This window comes from Carassius gibelio, chromosome B8, assembly GCF_023724105.1.
Source record: "Carassius gibelio isolate Cgi1373 ecotype wild population from Czech Republic chromosome B8, carGib1.2-hapl.c, whole genome shotgun sequence".
NCBI lineage: Eukaryota > Metazoa > Chordata > Actinopteri > Cypriniformes > Cyprinidae > Carassius > Carassius gibelio.
In genome coordinates, this window is record NC_068403.1 from 10,389,311 (window position 1) to 10,409,170 (window position 19,860).

The 19,860-nt window shown below is 35.7% G+C and overlaps 3 protein-coding genes across 4 annotated transcripts; 2 read left to right on the forward strand and 1 right to left on the reverse strand.

Annotated features, from left to right (window-relative positions):
• Positions 1-1,661: 1,661 nt before the first annotated feature.
• On the forward strand, positions 1,662-8,899 carry prrg1 (proline rich Gla (G-carboxyglutamic acid) 1). Its single transcript, XM_052562725.1, has 4 exons — positions 1,662-1,735; positions 2,327-2,370; positions 2,777-2,937; positions 4,937-8,899. The coding sequence occupies exons 2-4, from the start codon at positions 2,361-2,363 to the stop codon at positions 5,399-5,401; spliced, it is 636 nt and encodes a 211-aa protein (XP_052418685.1). The 5' UTR covers positions 1,662-1,735; positions 2,327-2,360; the 3' UTR covers positions 5,402-8,899.
• Positions 8,900-9,479: 580 nt separating this feature from the next.
• Positions 9,480-14,370, reverse strand: cpox (coproporphyrinogen oxidase). The gene is made up of 7 exons (XM_052562722.1): positions 13,685-14,370; positions 12,431-12,574; positions 12,090-12,200; positions 11,847-11,988; positions 11,357-11,575; positions 10,531-10,635; positions 9,480-10,153 (listed from the first exon to the last, which is right to left on the reverse strand). Exons 1-7 carry the CDS (start codon positions 14,223-14,225, stop codon positions 10,069-10,071), a joined length of 1,347 nt encoding a protein of 448 aa, XP_052418682.1. The 5' UTR covers positions 14,226-14,370; the 3' UTR covers positions 9,480-10,068.
• An 83-nt stretch (positions 14,371-14,453) lies between these two features.
• On the forward strand, positions 14,454-19,648 carry ccdc181 (coiled-coil domain containing 181). 2 transcript variants are annotated; one of them, XM_052562721.1, is made up of 7 exons: positions 14,454-14,694; positions 14,893-15,053; positions 16,234-16,352; positions 16,734-17,633; positions 17,742-17,888; positions 18,301-18,458; positions 18,567-19,648. In XM_052562721.1, the coding sequence occupies exons 3-7, from the start codon at positions 16,251-16,253 to the stop codon at positions 18,736-18,738; spliced, it is 1,479 nt and encodes a 492-aa protein (XP_052418681.1). In that variant the 5' UTR covers positions 14,454-14,694; positions 14,893-15,053; positions 16,234-16,250; the 3' UTR covers positions 18,739-19,648. The 2 variants fall into 2 exon arrangements, with proteins under 2 accessions (XP_052418681.1, XP_052418680.1); XM_052562720.1 differs by having other exon boundaries at positions 14,463-14,694; positions 14,893-15,159.
• Positions 19,649-19,860: the final 212 nt, after the last annotated feature.

A 19,860-nucleotide genomic window follows, 5' to 3' on the forward strand; every position in this document is an offset into this window, starting at 1 on the left:
AATGAACTGGTGTATAATGTAGCCTATCTAAAACTGTTCATTAAAAATAGGCCTATTTATTATTTTCTGATAACATTTTCTGATATTTTCAGATAAACTGCATATCATTCGACAAGTAATCGTGAAATTCACATCAGTATCCTCCATTTAGTGTAGGTTATGGTCAATGTGCATTCAGCCTGAAAATCCATAATTTGTTCATGATTGGAACATCTATCAACAAAAGACACCCGAAACTTCTTAACACCATCAACAGCTTGGCCTTGCTAACAAAAGTGTAAAGAAAAAAAATACCACCCTTAATACATTCTTTGTTCTATTCACAAGATTTACACTCACATTCGTCCTTAACTTCACTGTAACAGCAAGATTAAACATCAAATTCAATAACACTTTTCAATTCATCATGAATGAGCTTTTCATCTGGGAATAAATAAAAATAATTAATTCTGAGTTAAAATGAATGATTGTTGTTTAACAGGTCAGAAATACTGGGTTGCCTTGAAGGTGAATAATTCATTTAGAATGTAAAAGACTGGCAGTTTTTATTTGTTTATTTATTTTTGTCTTTTTCTCCTCTCATCTATTCAGTCCAATAAATTATTTTTTATTTTTATTTTTTTTTACATTATCATTATCAAGGGTTATGTGAAAGAGACAGTAATAATATAGAGATTGATATACTGTGTGTGTTTTGCACTCTTTTATGTTGTGTCATACAGTTCCCTGTCAAGGTTAGATATTCAAAATTCAAACTTGCCTCAGTTACATAGTCACATTTAACAGCCTCTTCTCTGAGTCAATGAATAATATCTGACCTTTATATACAGAATATAAAAGTGTGTTTAAAGACATAGGCTAGGCCAAATGTGCTTTCTAGCAACTCATCATTGATTGCCGATTCTAATCAGAGAGAGAGAAGAAAATGATAGCTATAGCCCCCAAAAAGACATTATTCAAGATAATAGTGCAAAAAGACACACACTGAGTTATTAAATCCCTGTTAATTAGAAAATGAGCAAAATTACTTTGATAGCAGTAAACGTCCACCACAATATCAGGGACAGTAAATGAGTCTGTATGTCCATCACTAAACTTATAACACATTCTTCATCATTTGTTTATCTTAATAACTTTTGTTTAAATGTAATACTTTTTTTATGTATGCCTATTATTATTTATTTTATGCCTTTTATTATTTATTATATATTTCATTTTATTGCTTTTAGGCCAGGCTACTTGTTTATTTGTATTTTTTTACACGAAAAAAAAATCCATTGCGTTGAATTTTGATAGCCTGCAAATGTAGCCTACTTTTGAAGCACACTGTAATGTAAATTAAATTAAACTGTGGAAAAACATGAGATAAACAGCAACAGTTAAGACCTTGTATAGGCACAACCGGCGGAATAAACTGTTAATCACAACTAATTAAGATCTAGCTTTTATATAGGCTAGTTCACTTGTTTCTCACATTCACTGTGTTTTCTGGCAAGGGATTATTACCTAAAAAGCCCATATAAACATTACTTATTCCTTCCTGTGTCATATGTCTACAAATAAAAAAATCGTTATTGTTCTTTAATCCCACTCATACCCCTGTATGTTCGCGTCAACGACTTACTATTACTAGAGTTCCTTCCATGGTTCGTTCCTATCCAGTTAATTCTGACTCCTGACTGCGCATGCGCCAAATCAGGACATTGGGACGGTCTACACGTTTGGGTGGAAACGGGTAAACAGTTTTTGTTTATTTTGTTCATCTAATTTAAAGTTGTAGCCTTTTCTAATTATTATAAACAAAACACATAGTTTTGTGTGCATCGATGGTTATTTTAATTTGTGCCGTTTTTATGTATAAGACCGCATCGACAAGCTTCAGTCGATAGTCATAACGTATAGGGATTGATTTAACGAACAATTTTGTATGCCTTTCATGTTTTTCATTTTATTTTTTACGTTTCTACGCGGCAGCTTTTTGTTTCTGTATTGTGAAGTAACAGTCGTTTTGTGCTCGTCAAAAACATACCAGTTTTTATTCGTGTGCTGATAATGGTTGACTGTGTCCTGTTCATGCTAACGTTAGTACGTTAAGCTAACAATCCTTGAGCCATACAAAATGATTGATGTTTTTGGACAGATTTGTGATATTTATTGTGATTTAACATATGGACACTGCTCTGTAGTGTCTAATGCCGAATTTCATCGAGAATATTGCTGTTGTTTTGACTTTGTTTAGAGAAAGTGAAAATGCTTGAGCAAAAGTGAAATGCTGTAAATGGGTGGTCGTTGATTAAATCTGGTCTTCTGTTCTGTCGTTCCCAAGGTCCAGTTGACTTATTTGAAAAGCTGCAGGAATCATGGGAGCCGGTGAGTCTTTTTATAGTTTTCATTTCTGCCAGAAACTGTGATATATTCAAGGATGCCTTTTTGTTTCTTAACGTTGCTAAGATATGTAGTGGGTGTGTATGCTGAGCCAGCTTGTGATCTCATGGATGTCACATAACGGTGATGCATCTTCCTGCCAATAGTTTCCCATTAGTATTAGTCACAGATTGTCAACAGGGGTCTTGACTTATATAGTGCTTCTAATATTTAATCCATGCCTAATCAGATAATTATGCATCACAATATAGCATCTGTTTTATTTCTCCCGCTCTCAATGATGAGGAACAGTAGGCTACTCTTTCACAAGCTTCCCTGTGCCACAAGTCACTTTGATGGTCATAGCCCCCCTCGTTTCTGTGCTGGAGCTTATTGTTTGTATCTCTGCCAGTGTTCCTGCCAGCAGATGCCGCGCACTCGGTGCTGCGGAGGCTCCCAAGAGCAAACTTCTTCTTGGAGGAGATGAAACAGGGGAACATTCAGCGGGAATGCAGGGAGGAAATCTGCAGTTATGAAGAAGCCAGGGAGGCATTTGAGAATGATGAGAAAACGGTGAGTTTGGAGTAGATGCATGTTAATGTTTTCGCATGAACTTGAACACAACTTTTGCCATTCGAGTCTGAGGCATTTCCTCTAGGCAGGAAGTGAGCATTATCGACAGGAAAAGGCTCAGTGGGTACACATTTTCTCAGGATGGTTAATTATGCATCATTCAGTTGAAAGATGTTTGTGGGCATTTACACTGTTTACACAAAATAACAGAACAGTGATAAAGTCAGTATGTTTTTACGTAATGTGTGCCCTTGTTGATTCTAGGGTAGGGCTGAATGATTTGGGGGAAAAATATAATTATATATTTTTATTTATTTATTTCTCTCTCTCTGATGATTGTGATTGAAAAAGCACATTTGGTCAAAAATGGCTTATTGTTATTTGTACTAAATCAAAAATCAAAAGAATTTAAGGAAAATAAATAACAGTCACTTTATTTTATAGTAAAACTTTAAAATGACAAGATAAAAATATATGGCACTCTTTATTTATTGATTTTCAAATGTTAAACCTTCAAGATTTTATTTAGGTGTAAAACCTCATAAAGCCTTTCAGCCTCAGGCATTCAGGCTTCCTTTTGAATCATGAATTGGAAGAAGAATTTACTAAATTGTAACAAAATGTAATACATTCAGGATAGGGCTGCATGATTAATCTAACGCGATTGTTATGCGCGTTTAGTCAGTAAAGCCGGTTCTTTTAAACAACTCAAGATTCAAAGTTTGCCTCAAACTTTACAAGTTAAAAATACATTTTGGTTTCTCCATAACTTCTTTAATTTAATTCATTTAAACTTCCTACATTCTGAAATAGTTTGAAATGCAATTCTACATCATGTTTGCTAGTTTAATTTAAATTCAGGAACTGAATTGTAGTTCAAAAAGCATTTTCATAATCGCAGACAATATAATTGTAGGATTATGAAATCGGCAAAATAGTTTGTGATAATGACAGCTGTTTGCGTATCTTCTCTGTGAACTTCGGTTCTGTGTAGTAAATGCTGCTCCATCTGAGAGCACGTGAAAATACCATATTTAAAAACATTTTAACTACAAATTCACTTCATAATGTCAGTCAAGTGTTTAAAATAAATCCTTCGGTGAGATGATGTGGCTTCTTAAACAGAGTAATTAAGGCACACAATATTTAATTGCATTCTAAGCAGTGATAGAGGCTATGTCTATTAGTATTTCATTATAGATGTACTTTATTATGATGAAGATTATAAGAAGAACTCAGATAAAACGTATATTGTTGTAGTCATGTGTTTATTAGTCACGTTGAATAAATGACAGTGATTCAATCTTCTGTTTATTCAGCTGCAGCGGATTTCTTCTTTGGGGCATATATGGAATTTCAGCACAAGAGCGCCCTCTGGCCTTTGGATAAATATTTTTGTGCTTTACTGATACATACATGTGACAATCACTGCTTCTGCCTAGTTTATTGCCTTTGTGATTTAATTTTGATTAATTGTGGAGCCCTAATTCTGGACAATGAAGTGTTCAGATAGAAAACACGATAGAATAACTGAATGCAAATTTCTATAAGGTCTCATTTCAATCTGTCATTCTCTCTGTCCATTTGTCCTTCAAACTTCAGGGCTTTTTTTTTTTACTTTCTTCAAAACTTTTAAACAAGTCAAGATTCAAAGTTTGCCTTAACAAACTTTAAAAGTTAAACATTTTCTCCATAATTTCTTTAATTTAATTAATTTACTTAAACCTACAGTCTGAAATGTTTTGAAATGCAATTCTACGTCATGTTTGCTATTTTAATTCAAATTCAGAAACAGAATTGTCGTTCAAAAGGCATTTTCAGGTCAGTTCTGTGGTGAACAGTCATTGCTTTGTGTTGGTGTGCAAAGTCTTGATAATCAGTCTTTATGACATTGAAGAGGGTGTGGTTTTTGTTTTCAATACAAACGAGTTTGTTGTACTTATTATCTGCATTAATTCAGACAACGTCCTAATCTAATTGTTTTTATTCACCCTTACAGAGGCGATTCTGGGAGGAGTACCAGCGTGAAAGTAGCCCCAGGCCTGGAGGACTGGAGTCCATCGCTGGTGGCGTTCATTCCCTGTACCTGATCTTACCCCTGCTGCTGGTTTTGCTGCTCATTGCTGCAGTTTCCATCACAGTTTGGAGATGCCACTCACGCAAAAGATCCCAGCAGAGTCCTGCCATTGGGCGCCCACAAAGAGACACAACCCTGTCAGTGGTGTCAATGGACCAGTGGGGTCGGGACTACCATCCTGACATCAGTCCTCACTCAGAGATCAGTGCCCACAGTAGCCCCGCCTACCCAGGCGCTGACCTCACACCTGGGCGGGGCAGTCGGGGTGACCCTCCCCCTTCATATGAAGAAGCTGTGGGCCATACAGATATACAGATTGAAGCAGAGCCTCCACCACAATATGAAGACATCATCAGTAACACGGTTATCATCTCCCATGGAAAGTGACGGGTCTTCCAGGCATGTTATCCACTCTCATGTAGGGATGCATTTTGATAGCAATACTGTAAACCCTGTCATTCCTTACCGGCTGTGTCTCTCTTCTCTTTTATAGCTAATGTTTTTGCAGGATGTGAACACGTTTGGCCGTTTATTTTTTAAGTACTAGAAGTATTTTTTTACAACTTCACTACTAAAATGACAGGCTTTTCAACTCCAGCACTAGCAGAACAGCTAAACTTCTTTACTTAATGTGAAGAGAAAACAACTTACGCAATAACATTATTCTTAGTACCGTTACATTGTTAAAACTTTGAATTGCGTTGACTTCAGAGATTTTTACAAACTCATAACAGCATGAATTCTAATCCTAGTCCAAATCCAGAGACAAAGTACTGTAAGTTAGTAAGTCCTATGAGTGTCAGAACATCTTACAAATGAACTGAATATTTGGTCAGTTGTGGCCTCTCATTGGACAACTAAAACATAATTGTAAATAATCAGTTTCAGAGGGAAAAAATGCACAATATTTTCAGGAAGTTGTAAATTTGAATGTTTACTGACATTCTGTACTTCAAGGTTCATTGTAACCTTTATCGAAAGCCATCTATCTCTATGGAATTGCAAAGACATCACAATGCATTGGATTCACAGCCTCAATGAAATTTTGATATAGGGTTGATTTTTCTTTTCCACTAGTTGAAGTGTTAGATTTGGTTAGCATGTTCAGCTAAATGGATAACAATTACTAATGATAATGCATTGCTGATAACATTGACCAAACAAATTTAATCCTGATTTTATGTAGCATCGTGGTTGTTAATGATGAATCAGACTAAGTGGGCACTTAGTTTACGTGTGAGGTTTTGCATTTCGGAAAATACAATACTGAAAGGGATAGATCACCCAAACATATAAATTTGCTCAATATTTAATCCATCAAACTCAGTCTATCCAAGATGTTGATGAGTTTGTTTCTTCAATAAAACAGATTTGGAGAAATGTAGCATTACATCACTTGCTCACTAACAGTTATTTTGCAGTGAATGGGTGCCATCACAATAATCCACATGATTGTAGTCCACTAGTTAACATACTGTGCGGTGAACAGCTGCATGTTTGTAAGAAACAAATCCAACATTAAGATGTGTTAAACCATTGCTTCTGGCCAAATTACCAGTCCTCTATCCGTAATAAAAACATTCTGACGGCACCCATTCACTGCAGAGGATCCATTGATGAGCAAGTGATGTAATGCCACATTTCTCCAAATCTGATGTGATGAATAAACAAAGCTAATCTATGGCTTGTGAGTACATTTTCAGCAAATTTTCAATTTTGGATGAACTTAACCTTGAACTGTTGTATTGTGTAAGTGTGGCTTAAGGTTTGGCATGTCAGTCGAGCCACAATGAGTTCAATGGCAAAACATAGTAGACTAAATGGTCTATGCAACAGTGCTTTCTTTTCTCTCCATAGCTTTGGAGCAATTTACATGGTCACAGCCTTGTGAAATTTATTCTTATTGTGGCCAAGGATTTAATGGCCATATTAAGCATCCCAAGCTGGGAATTCTAGGACAAGCAAGATGAATTGTCCATTGTGGAGGTAATTAATAAGGAGCTAGAAGCATGCTTTTTGTGAAGCGGAGATGAGCTGTGTGCAGACTCTCTTTTAGATTTGTTTTCAGGTAAATAACTTGTGTTTTGTTTCTCTAACCTCTTAGAAAATGTTGTGAAATAACAATATGACTACCTTTACCATGCTGGTTGTTTATAAGGGAATTGTGGTATATTTTGAGTGTGTTGAAGGCTGTTTTTACACATGGTTTGATTCAACCCTTTTGCTTTCTCACTGTGGTTTTCGCTCAGAATTGAAGTATGTTTGCATTTACAATGCAAGTGTTAGTGGCAACTGAGTAACTCTAGCTTACTCTTCTCCCACGAAGAATGACATTTTGCTAACACTTTAACTTGAAACCTTTTATTATATGTGACCCTGGAGCACAAAACCAATCTTAAGTCGCTGGGGTATATTTGTTGCAATAGCTTTTATACCATAAATCATTAGGATATTAAGTAAAGATCATGAATATATTTTGTAAATTTCCTACCATAAATGTATAAAAACCTAATGTTTGATTAGTAATATGCATTGCTAAGAAATTCATTTGGACAGCTTTAAAGGCGAATTTCTAATTATGTGTTGTTGTTTATTTATTTATTTTTTTTTTGTTGCTCCCTCAGATACCAGATTTTCAAATAGTTGTATCTCTCGGCCGAATATTGTCCTATCCTCAAAATCCATACATCAATGAAAAGCTTATTTATTTCAGATTATGTATAAATCTCAGTTTGAAAAAAAATTACACTTAAGACCGGTCCAGGGTCACATATTATAAAGGTATTCATAAAAAACATTTTAAAGCATTATGTAGTTTTATAATTGTAACCAAAGTTAAAATGCATTTCAATATTTGCAGATTCCTTGTTACATTTAAATTGGTTGTTTATCATGTTTTAATGCATATTTTCAAAAAGTGTAACAATGAATAGGTAAATATTGTGGTTACAATTATTCATGAGATCATACAGTGAATTTTAACACGTATGCACTTGAGGTAAAGTGTTACTGATTTTTTTCTCTTGAAATTAAAAACTATTGTGGATATGTGACACTAACGATCAGGTTGGGCTTGTCTGTGTGTTTAACAGCAAGCGGACACCATTTACCTCAGAGTATAGTTTTCACTTCAGGCCCAGCTACACTAAACACAAACCTCAAGAATTTCAGATTAGGATCCAATTATGGAAACAAGCTGTCCTAGTTCCCTAAAAAAAATTAAAAGGAAAAACTCAAGGAAATATTCAGTATTAAATATCAGGTGTGTGCATGTGTGTGTGTGTGTGTATGTGTGTAAAAAAGAGAGAAGGAAAGGGAACACAAATAGGGAAAACTCAACGCATTTGTACTTATTCAGTAACTATGAGTGAATGCACTTTGTAAGGCACAGACTGCTCTTTGTAAAGAAATATTAACTGATGTGTAAAGGAATATTAATCGATGTGTAAGATGTGATAAATTACTAGAGAAAAAAATGGCAAATGCTGTTTGGTTTATCCTCTTGGGTTTGAGTTTATATTCTCAGTTAATTAACAACATGCTCAGCTGACATAAATATGCAAGAAAATCCATCACCAGCATGAACTCAACAAAGCTTTGTGAAAATCAAAACGGTCTCACTTTGCCTAAAATTGTTTGTGTTTTTAAAGATAATGTGAAATAAGTCTACCATCATTTGAAATCCAGTCTGATGATGTTTGGCAGACTTTGACTGATGTTGCTGTACATGTGCAGGCTGATGTTTCTGTGGTAGTTCAGAGTGATTGTGGTGGTGTTTATTGCTTAAGCCTTACTCAGAGATAGATCATGTACTAAGAACAAATGTAATTTTTTGTAATGATTGAGCTTGACTTTTGTTTGTAATAAAAGTTGTAATGGCCTTCACTCCTTTTTGTTCTTATACACTTAATTTATTCAACAAAGACACAGAGAATGAATCAAAAGTAACTATGAAGACTTTAAATGGTTACAAATGATTGTTTAAACAAATTTTGCATTCTATTATTCAAAGAATCCTTAAAAAATGTAAATGGTTTCCACAAAAACAAAACTGTTCTCAACATTGATAATACAGAGAATTTCTTGAGTAACAAATTATGTTAGAATGATTAATGTTAGTATGGCTGCTAAAAATTTAAAAAGTCTAACAGTATTCCCTTTTAAAAGTTACAAACTTCAGATTTAATGTACTTGCTTTAAAATTCAGTGTAAATTCAACATTTACTACCTGATTTACTTTGCCTCCATGCAAACAAGCACACAGAGGTAGTTCTGTCATGACTTATTAACTTCATTAGCAGATTCACTCGCTAAAGTGACTTGCAATGGACACAAAGTTTGTTCTGTTGCCTTGGAGACATCAGACAAATATTATTAACCATGCCTAAAATAATCTTGAACACAAACCATGAAGTTTTTATATCAGGAAAAGTTATTAATAGACCAGATTTATCAGTACACCAGATTAAACCACATATAAAAACTTTATTTTGTTTCGTAATACACAGAATATAAACATTATAATGTCCTGAGAATACTCCTAATTTTGATTCCTATTTTAATATCTGTAAAGAAAAAAAAAAAGTACAAGTATAAGGACATGTTAGCACATGACAGGACACAAAACAACCTTAAAGTGAGGCACAAAAAAATGAACAGGGTAAGAAAAGCAATAATGGCATGGTGCTTGCATCAGCTCACGGTAAACATGACCCTCTAGACATAGGCGATCAACACATGCCTTCAAAAACAGCATACCAAAGCCATTACAAGTTTGGAATACACCAGTAGTCATGATTAAAGCAGTGCAAGCAGAAACAAAGCTGTAACTAAGTAACACTGTCACGGGAGTAAACTGCATCTCATGTGAATCTATACAGCCAATGGCAGTGATCATGCAGTGCTGCAGTCAGTCACTGAAAACAATCAATGAGTCGAAGGATGAGAATGTGTCCTGTCTATTTTAGTCAGTGTTGTACTTATTGAAGTTGCTGATATGTTTGGTATCTAATAATGCCAATACTGATGGCTAGTTAAACTGGTCTCCCTCTCAATCAGATCCATTCTTTAGGGTTCCGTAAGACCTCCAGCATCTCGGCTTCCTTAGTGCCTTTTGTGGGCTCGTGCATGTACTCCCACCTGAAATGAACCATTTATGGCGGGTGAGTTAGTAATATTAAACAACAGATTAATACAATAAAGACAGTTGAAATGTTAAGTTTACTGCAAAACATTACTGTGAGTTTTTAAAAGGGTCACATCAAGAGGAATCCCATTTTTCTTTATTGTCTGTAGTTATCATATGAGCTCATTTTTGGAAATGGTTGTGAAAATCTTTCTGGTGTGGAAAAACATTTACTTGTGTTATAAGTGTAGTTCAGGGAAAACGTGAAAAATTATACTTCTTTAAATTATATAAGTAAAGAAAAATTCACAAAATGTTATGACAAAAGGATGATCCATAGTAACAGGCAGTTGCTAACATGACAGTGTTTGCTAATTACGAAGTCCTTTACCTAGCAGTAAGTGGCAGGGACATCAGGATGCTCTCGATGCGAGACCCAGGTGTGGCCAGGCCGAATTTCACTCCTCTGTCATACACTAAATTAAATTCCACATATCTAAGAGACACAAAGAGAATCTGGTTACATGTTAGTATATTACAGGCATGTGTGACAAACATCAAATTAAACTCAAAAAGCAATTACAAATGTAGTAATAACTATGCGATTATATAAAATATAGAATAATGATGACTATTGAATATTATTGTTTTAGAAATTTAACTAGACTGAAGACCATCTGAATTTGCATGAGATACAATTTGAATTTTGTTGTTTTCAATATATTTCAAAATATAATTGACCCCTATAATTGTAAACCTGCATTTTCATATCTATTGCTCCCGTCTTCGGTGTCATATGATCCTTCGGAAATCATTGTAATAAGCTGATTTGATGCTCAAGAAACATGTCTTATGTTGAAAACAGTTGTGCTGTTCAGTATTTGTGTGGAAATCATGATACTTTTTTCAGGATTTGTTGATTAATAAAAGGTGAAAAAAAGCATTTATTTGAAATTTGTAACAATGGAACTTTTAATGCATCTTTGCTAAATTAAAGTAAAAGATTTTCTCAAAACAAACACTTCTTAATCTAAACTTTGAACACACACACACGTTTGTTTTTGTGAAAATGGGGATATCCCATAGGCATAATGGTTTTTATACTATACAAACTGTATATTCTATGGCCCTACACCAACCCTACACCTAACCCTAACCGTGATATATATATATATATATATCACTCTACATCAGTATGGACTCCCTCTTTAACCAACCTGCCTCTCCTGACCTGCTGCCAGTCCTTCTCCTCAGGGGTAAAGGAGTCGTTTAGATGTTTGTTCACAATGGGCAGGTAACAAGGCACCACAGTTTTAGCGCAGCTCTTCACAAAATTAAAGACCTCCTCCTGATTGGGGGAATCCAAATCATCAAAAAAGATCCCACCAATGCCTCTCGTCTCCCCTCGGTGACGGACGTAGAAGTAATTGTCACACCTTGAGAGAAGAAAATACTGGTGCTAATCTAATATTTAAGAAAATTACATTTTTATAAAATAAAATACCAAAATTAAGTACTAGCAATATTAAAGACTTTTGTCTTTTAAATGAGCATCTGTCTCAGAAAAGGAAATGCAAATAATGGGAAATCTTATCATTGCTGAACAGTTCAAATCCACCCAGAAGATAAAACGCTCATCCACCACACACCCATAACAGCTGTAACACACCCCATTCAAACTACACACCACTGGAATGAGATTCCTACCACTTTTTGAAGTCTGGGTAATATTTAGGATGGTGCTTGTCACATGCTTCCTTCAGAGTCTTGTGGAAATGGGCGGCATCTTCCAAATCAATATAAACAGGAGTGAGATCCGTTCCTCCACCAAACCACCACTGCTTTGTGCCTGTGACAAGGGGGGAGATGGATAGAGAAAGTGATGGGTGGTGGTCCCAGATAACAACATCTTTCTTCTCACAGCCTCCAAGTCTTGGCAAGAACACTCACCGTCTGCTTCCTCAATCTCAAAGTATCTGTAGTTGAAGTGCACTGTGGGAATGTGGGGGTTTTTTGGGTGTATGACTGAACTCACGCCCATGGCACAGAACGGCAGCTTCCCTGGAACACAGAGATAGTGCTAACCGGTAAAAACAATAAAGCATGAAGTCACATCCTCTCAATCACCCTTAACTCCATGAGGCATGACAAATCTTCACAGTAAACGCCTTAAGACCACTGACAGTTCAAACAAATTCCAAAATTAAAAACTAAAAGTGGAACTGTAGATATAAGGAACTGGTTTCAGTCACACTCTGCATTCAACTCGAAATAGGAAGTCAGTCTCTCACCATCTTTCCCTTTCAGGACTTTTCCGCGGCTGCGCATTTGCTTGGCGGCCTCTTCAGTGAGGTTCCCATACACCACGGACACGTTCACACCCGCTTTCTCAAAAACCTTCCCATCTTGCATCACACAGCTGATGCCACCACCACCTTTATTAGACACAAGAGAAACACACAATCGGTTTTGTGACAATGTAACACCAGCACAAATCATCTAGCTAATATTTAATGTATGAATGCTTCTGTTTTATAGCTTAACAAAGCCACATCTTAATCTTTCCATTTCCAAAGCCTTGTTGGGAATCACTGATCTATGGAACGATTAACTTTTTTATATAGCAGATTGTTGGAATATATAATAATAAAGCACATATCTTTGTCACAATAATAGCTTAATAATAATTAGAATGCAACAATACAAACCTAAGATGCATTATGATTACGAAGTTTTGATTAACTCAATTAAGTCAAAATGAAATGTTTTGAAATAAGCCCGACACTTAACCAATCATATTATGGTTTTAAAAGGAAAGGAAAGTTTTTTTTTTTTTAATAAGATATGGAAGTCCATTTCTGGATGATAAAATGACCTTAAAAAATTCATAGAGAAATGAAAGAGTATATAGTGCATCATATACGTGCATAGTGCGTCATCTGAGACAATTTATACAGCAGAAGAAATAAAAAAGTAGAAATTATAACAAACTGTTAAAATTAAGAAAAACTATGATGACAGATATAAAAAGTCTAAATAATGAGATAAAAGGTAGAAATTAAAACAAAAAATCATCATTACAAAGAGTCAAAATTATTAGAGTGATAATTGTGACAGAAAAAGTTGCATTTATGAGTCATAATTATGACACAGAAAGTCACATTTATGATATTAAGTCAAAATTATTAATTATAAAGTCAAAGTTATGTTATAAAAAGTTATACATTTACCAAAATGTCTCCTTTTTATCTCAGAATTTGAACTTTAACCAAAATATGACCCCCCCTTTATGTGGTGGAAATGGGCTCTTATATACCTGTAGACCCAAACATAAATTAGGACTTTGGACCATCATGTTTGCTCTACTTTATCTGAGCCTTGAGTGCCACTATAGACATGTTATCGTAAATATATTTTATGTTTTTCTCATAGCATCTCTGAAAGTGTTTTCTAAATGAAACACAGACACAATAGTTCTAAAGCAATAAAAAAAAAAGTTCAACGTTATATTATTGAGTGAAGTAAATAAACAGAAATGAGCGAACCTTCCTTCCTGCTCCATCTGTCCACCTTGAACGAGCCTCCATCCACATCCTCGAGGGCTCTACAGAACGCAGCCTGTGTCTCCATGATGAGAATCTCCATTCTCGTAGACATCGCGTCTTTCCTCTGCTCTAAGACCTTGATGTCAGTGACTGGTACAGACATGAACGACTTGCATCTCTCCCGTATGTTCCCCTCTTCTTCATCAACCTTGGATATCTTCGTTGCCATCTCGGCCCGCTGAAAGTGACTTACACCTGCCGTGAGGATCCCGGTGACAGCTGCTGCCCCGGCAGCCAGAAATACACATCTACCGTACCGTCCGAGTGAGATCCTTCCCGGCGATGCTTGAGACATCTGTCTCGTTCCCACTCTTATGAATGAACATTTTCCACCCTGAAGAAAGGCACATTTACGGAGGGTAGAGTAACGGGCTACGAAAGAGTGGAGATCAGCTGTACCATGCGCGGAGCGGGACACTTGGCACAATCTTGCTATTGATCTCGCTGAGTTGTTGATTGTGCACAAAGCTATAGAAGTCATTTTGTCTGCTGAGCGACAACAACTGTGACTGTCCACGAGCTTCCAGTTGATATGAGGATCATAAATGGGTGTAAAGTCACTATATGCAGTTTTGCACGTAGCTTCTCCAACGGTTCTGTTCGCGGAGGCGTGTCGTGACTTTTGTAATTCGAGGTGTATTATGGGAAATCGAGTTTTTCTCCCATTAACTGTGTTTTATTTAATCTTATAGGGACTACATTTACCATGAACTTGAAAATAAGAGCTATTCGTGATACTTCCGAGATATTAAAAGGAAAAAAATATTTTAATAATGCAGTGCCAGAACCTTAAAGTTATTATTCACATGCTGTCATGTTATATTTACCTTTTAAATAATATTATTAGTGTAAGAAAGCACAATAATTGTTGTCATTGTGCTAGTGATTTTTCTTTTCTTTTTAAAAAAAGTGAAAGCCGGCAACGTGTCAGGGTCAGCAAAACGTTACAGGTATGGTTGTTAAAAATTCAAATATTACCAAAGCACATAATGTATAATTAAAAGATGTAGAAAATGATTTATTTGCTTACATCACCTTTTTTAAGGAAATAAAGGTTTTTGTTTTATTCATAACGATTTTGCCAAACAAACCAAAGTATTCTTTTTTTGTATTTTATCGTTTTTGTTTTTCCACTAACTGTATCACAGATAAAATCTGGCTGATCTCCCTTCTACATTTACAAAGAGTCTGCGCATGCGCGCGCTGCCACGACAGGCCGTGTTGTGCGTCTCTATGGCAACAATTGTTACATGCTACTTTGAAGCTGAGGCCAGCAGAGGATTAGAGCGAGCTGCTCTCTAATGTACAGGTGCGCGAAGAGACCAGAGATCTCTTGAATATATAGGCCGGCTAATGAATTATCATTCATTATTTTTGCACTTAACGCGAGGCATCACCATACTAAAGTTTTGGAGGTAAGCTGCATACATTTTCAGGCGCGGGAAAGTAATAAAACTGAATTCTAAAAGCAGACGATAGGTGAACTATATCATGCAATGACAAGACCACCAGGTTTTGTGGTGTAATATTAGTCTTAATGCTCGTTAAAATGTTATTTTATTACAGAAATTTCACATTATAATCATTTAGGCATTACAGTGCATTTACAGTAATGGCCATATATGGCATTTACAACATTAAATATAAAGTTCATCTTTAATTATATAAACTGCGTCTGCAAAGTCTAAGTTTAAAATATTAAGTAAAAAAAGTAAAATAAACAAGAATGAATACAATTTAGAATTACAAATAATTTTTTTTATTGGATAGCAATGTAGAATATTGTTACTTTAGCTGTCTCTGTAAACCAGTGTTATTTTAGTATCACCAAGATACTGTTGTAGTTTTTATTTTTATGATTATTTTAGTTTTAAGCTATTTTTTATTTAGTTTTTGTTCTTTTTAATAAATGAAGTTAAATCAAGTTATTATATTTGAATTAACAAATTTTTTCAAGGTTTAAGTTTTAGTTAACTATAATAACCTTTGCTGATTATGGATCAGATGCTGCTCATTATGGATCTGTTTCCATGTCTACACTCCTGTGTTTCGCTTTCTGAAACTCTCTGACATCTAATTTATGAGACTCCAAGCAGTTTGAATCTAAAGCCGTAATGCATTTGGACATGATATATTACTTAACCCTAGCTACATTCATGCCAACAAATCAACCAAGTGTGTTGTACATTTATGTGAATTTTCTTTCTGTATCTCTCCTATATTATTGTAATTGCTTTTATGTAACTAAATTAATGTGAGAATTAAGGATGATCAATAAATTTGTCGATAAAATCTAAAGAAATTTTATAAATAGCCAAATAATTTTTTCAAATAATTATACATATTTAAAATCATTTACATTCAAAAATGTTGCTTAAATATTTTTGGTCAAATTAAAATGGTTCTATTATCTTTTTTTGTTTTCTAAACAGAAGGGAGATTTTTTTTTTTTTTCTATGAGCTCTATTTTTTCATTTGCTGTGTCTTAGGAGAAAGTGAATAGAAAATGAGTGATTCTGCAGTCCAGAACACTCCAGATGAGTATGAGGATGACTTTGAGAAAGACCTGGACTGGCTTATCAGTGAGGAGAGCAAGAGTGAGGAACAGGTGAGTGTGTGAATGTGCAATGATGGCATATCTCTAAGACAGTCTTCTGGTGTGTGGTATTCTATTACACAGACGCTGTACCTGTATGTGTGAAATCAACCCCACTGACACAGATCCATACACACTTTCACTCACCCAGAGAACTATGTCTCATGGCACTGCATTATTCAACACATACTCTCTATTCATCTGATTCACCCTTTAGAAAACATGCTCTCCTTAACGGCATAGTTAATTAAAAAAAAGGGAAAATTCTATATATATAATGACTGAATCTTCTTTTTCAGGTAAACTACACCTTTAACGCACACAATGCAATACTTGTTTTACTGTGGTTTTCTCAAACTAAACACTTTCAGTTTTTTATTTTCTCCAACAAAGGATCCTGACGATGATGACATTGAAGCTCAGATAGACAAAGAGCTTGAAGAAGATGTACACAAACACAAGGAAATGGCTGATGAAGAAGCGTATGAAAGGTGGCCAACGCCCATGGAGCCATTAGAGGGTGCGTTAGATCCTGACAGGGACGACATTGAAACTTCCCCACATTTACAGAACGACGAAGACCTCGATGAAGAAAAGAAATATATTTTGGATAAGATTCAAGAGGCTAACAAACAACTCCAGGACCAGGATCCACCAGACCATGGCCGGCGCAGACGACTGCAGTTTAAAGACACTCTGGTTGACCTGGTGGTGCCTGCACAAGAGTTTGATGCTCAAGAGAACAATGATGCCTCATGTAGGGACTTAGAGGAAGAGCAAGAGGTGTCAGGACAAATGGAGAGACTGAAGATCTCTCCAAAAGAGGAGAGTGGGATTGGAGAGCCTGAGGATGAACATAATGAGGGAGTGAAGGAAGGACGGGTTTTGGTTGAAAAAGATGGAAAGTTTGATCTGGTGAGTCTAAAGGAGGTGGAAAGTCAAGGGTTGCTTCCTCCCTTGCCGGTTTCTCACAGCGACAATCAGCGAGCATCTTCACGGCAAAGTGAGTCTGGTCTCCATCTCGGCAAGAGTCCTGTCTCCTCACCGAGGCAAAATTCTAGCTCACCTTTCCCCCCTGGCACTGAGACGCTATACATTCCCAAACCTCCACCGAAGCACCGAAATAGACCTAGTTCTGCAAGACCGTCCCAAAGGGGAGCATGGGTTCATGGCAACAAGCGCAGGGTCCAGTCTGCAAATGGAGCTCCTTCTCATGCCACTTTCACTCTGTCATCACAGCAGAAAGAATTACTGGCCAAACTTCAGCAGCGGAGAGAGAGGCAAGCGAAAGAGGTGCGATGTGGCTTTAATATCAGTTTCTGTCGTAATGTATTAGAAAAACTGATGTGATTTCCTGTTTCTGTTCTGTCCTCCTTTCTGCTTCTTCTGCTTCCTTTTCAGGATGAGCTGAAGAAAAAAGAGGAAGAGGAACAGAAGCGTCAGGAAAATGAGTTAGCCTTCCGATCATGGCTTATGAGGAAAAGAGAACAGCTGCTGGAGGAGAGGAGAGTTCAGAAAGCCCAGGAAATGGAAAGGATGAACTTTAGGGTATGTCCACCAGGGGGAGCCGTTTAACCAGTAATTGTGATGCTTTTCTATGTGTGTGTGTGTGTGTGTGTGTGTGTGTGTGTATATATATATATATATATATATATATATATATATATATATATATATATATATATATATATTACCTTATGTATTGTATATTTTTAATTAAATATTATTTTATATTTTTATTATAATAGTTTTATACTTCTATTATTTGATCAGCTACCAGCTATTACTCCAGACATCAGTGTCACATGTTTCTTGTTATTATAATAATATTATATCTAATTTTTATCAGTGTTGAAAACATTGTGCCCCTAAATAGTTCGTGGAAACCGTGACACATTTTCAGAATTCTTTCATTAATAGAGAGTTCAAAAGAACCACATAAAATTTGTCGTTATGCCAGAGAGACTGTGGTGATCCAGAGGAGGCCTATAAAAATTGGCTCCAGAAAAAACAGGAACAGCAGTTCAAAGACAAGCAGATAGAGGAGATGAAGAGACTGGAAAAGGAGAGCGGCTTTTGTCTGCACAGCCGAGAGGAGAGTGAGAAGGCCTTCAGAGAGTGAGTTCACCATACCTTATATTGCTCTTCTAAAATCAGGAAACAGAGGTAGAATTGTATTTAAAAACCAATGTGAAAGCATTTCCCTCTTGCTCTGTTGTACAACAGGTGGCTAAAACGAAAGCGTACAGAGAAAAGAACAGAACAGCAGGCAGCTCGCGAGCGCTCGCGCAGACTCATGCTGGAAGAGCGCAGAGCGAGACGCATGCATGACCTCCACTGCACTGTCAATGAGATCAAACCCTTTCGATTCAGTGACCCCTATGGATACCGCTACTGATCACCTCATAACATACACACCTGACCGTTGTTACAACCAGGATCTAAACTGAAGGTCCTCAAGTTCAGCAATCACTGTTGTTACTGCTTCAAGAGACACCTATTCATCTGTATCTATTACTGTTCTATTGAACTTCTCAAAGTTCCGTCGTCTCATCTCCATGATACAGTGGATGAAAGAACATGTGGTTAGGAACACAACAGGAGATCTCTTTTATTAATTTTCCATTCATCCTTTTTCAATATACTGAGATCAAACAGGTGCTTGAGTGGATATCCCTGTTCCAACAGCTTTAGGCACTTAAAATAATTGCTACTCCAAGATGATTTAATGGAGTTTTGCGTAACTGCTGAATCACCAGATATTCTCATTTTTTGTTTAGCTGGCCATCCTGTAGTGTGCTACACAGCTGCTGCAGTCTGCAGGGACAATATTAATGCAGCAGTTCAGGCCCAAAGCTACAGATCTATGATCTGTATGTGGGCAATTGACATAAAATGCTTTGGAAAATGTCTATAATTTATCTAAAACTATTTTAAATAGCATTTGTTTAATCATTATTTTACATGGATCTTTTATGACATCATTTTAACTGAGAAACTATGAAATATATTTACTTTTAAAATATATTTAATAATTACAGGATCATAAAAAAATCTAGGAAAGGCAAAATAGTTTTTTAAATAAAAAAAGATATACACTTTGCCTTACTGAATGTTGATGAAAAGCTTATAGACAGTCCTTGTCTGATGTGCATGATGTGCATTTTTTTTTTTTTTTTAGATATATTGATATTGTACTTAAGGTAAAAGTTTAACATATTTACAGAAATCAAGACAGATCTAAAAATAAAAATAATTTTGAAAAACAATCCCAAAACCTTCCTCAAAATAAAAATATAAAACAAAAAGCCTTGAAACATCATTGTATGCGGACACTACCAATCAAAAGTTTGGAATAAAATGGTAAAATCAGTAATATGGTGAAATATTCTTAAAATTTACAAGAATGCAATTTATTTCTGTGATAGCAAAGGCGATAATTTTATTTTTTATTCAGTGTCTCATGATGCTTAACTTTTTCTAAACTTAATATTTGATCAAACAAATTCATCCTTAAGCT

Bases quoted from the DNA above. Each gene is read 5' to 3' on its own strand.
- prrg1 (XM_052562725.1), top strand. The intron at 2,938-4,936 runs GTGAGTTTGGAG...TCACCCTTACAG, and splicing joins TTGAGAATGATGAGAAAACG to AGGCGATTCTGGGAGGAGTA.
- ccdc181 (XM_052562721.1), top strand. From the start codon at position 16,251: ATGAGTGATTCTGCAGTCCAGAACACTCCAGATGAGTATGAGGATGAC. The intron at 17,634-17,741 runs GTGCGATGTGGC...CTTCCTTTTCAG, and splicing joins GAGAGAGGCAAGCGAAAGAG to GATGAGCTGAAGAAAAAAGA. The intron at 17,889-18,300 runs GTATGTCCACCA...TCGTTATGCCAG, and splicing joins TGGAAAGGATGAACTTTAGG to AGAGACTGTGGTGATCCAGA.
- cpox (XM_052562722.1), bottom strand. From the start codon at position 14,225: ATGACTTCTATAGCTTTGTGCACAATCAACAACTCAGCGAGATCAATA. The intron at 12,201-12,430 runs GTGAGAGACTGA...TCTGTGTTCCAG, and splicing joins AGTCCTGAAAGGGAAAGATG to GGAAGCTGCCGTTCTGTGCC. The intron at 11,576-11,846 runs GTAGGAATCTCA...TCTTCTCTCAAG, and splicing joins TACCCAGACTTCAAAAAGTG to GTGTGACAATTACTTCTACG.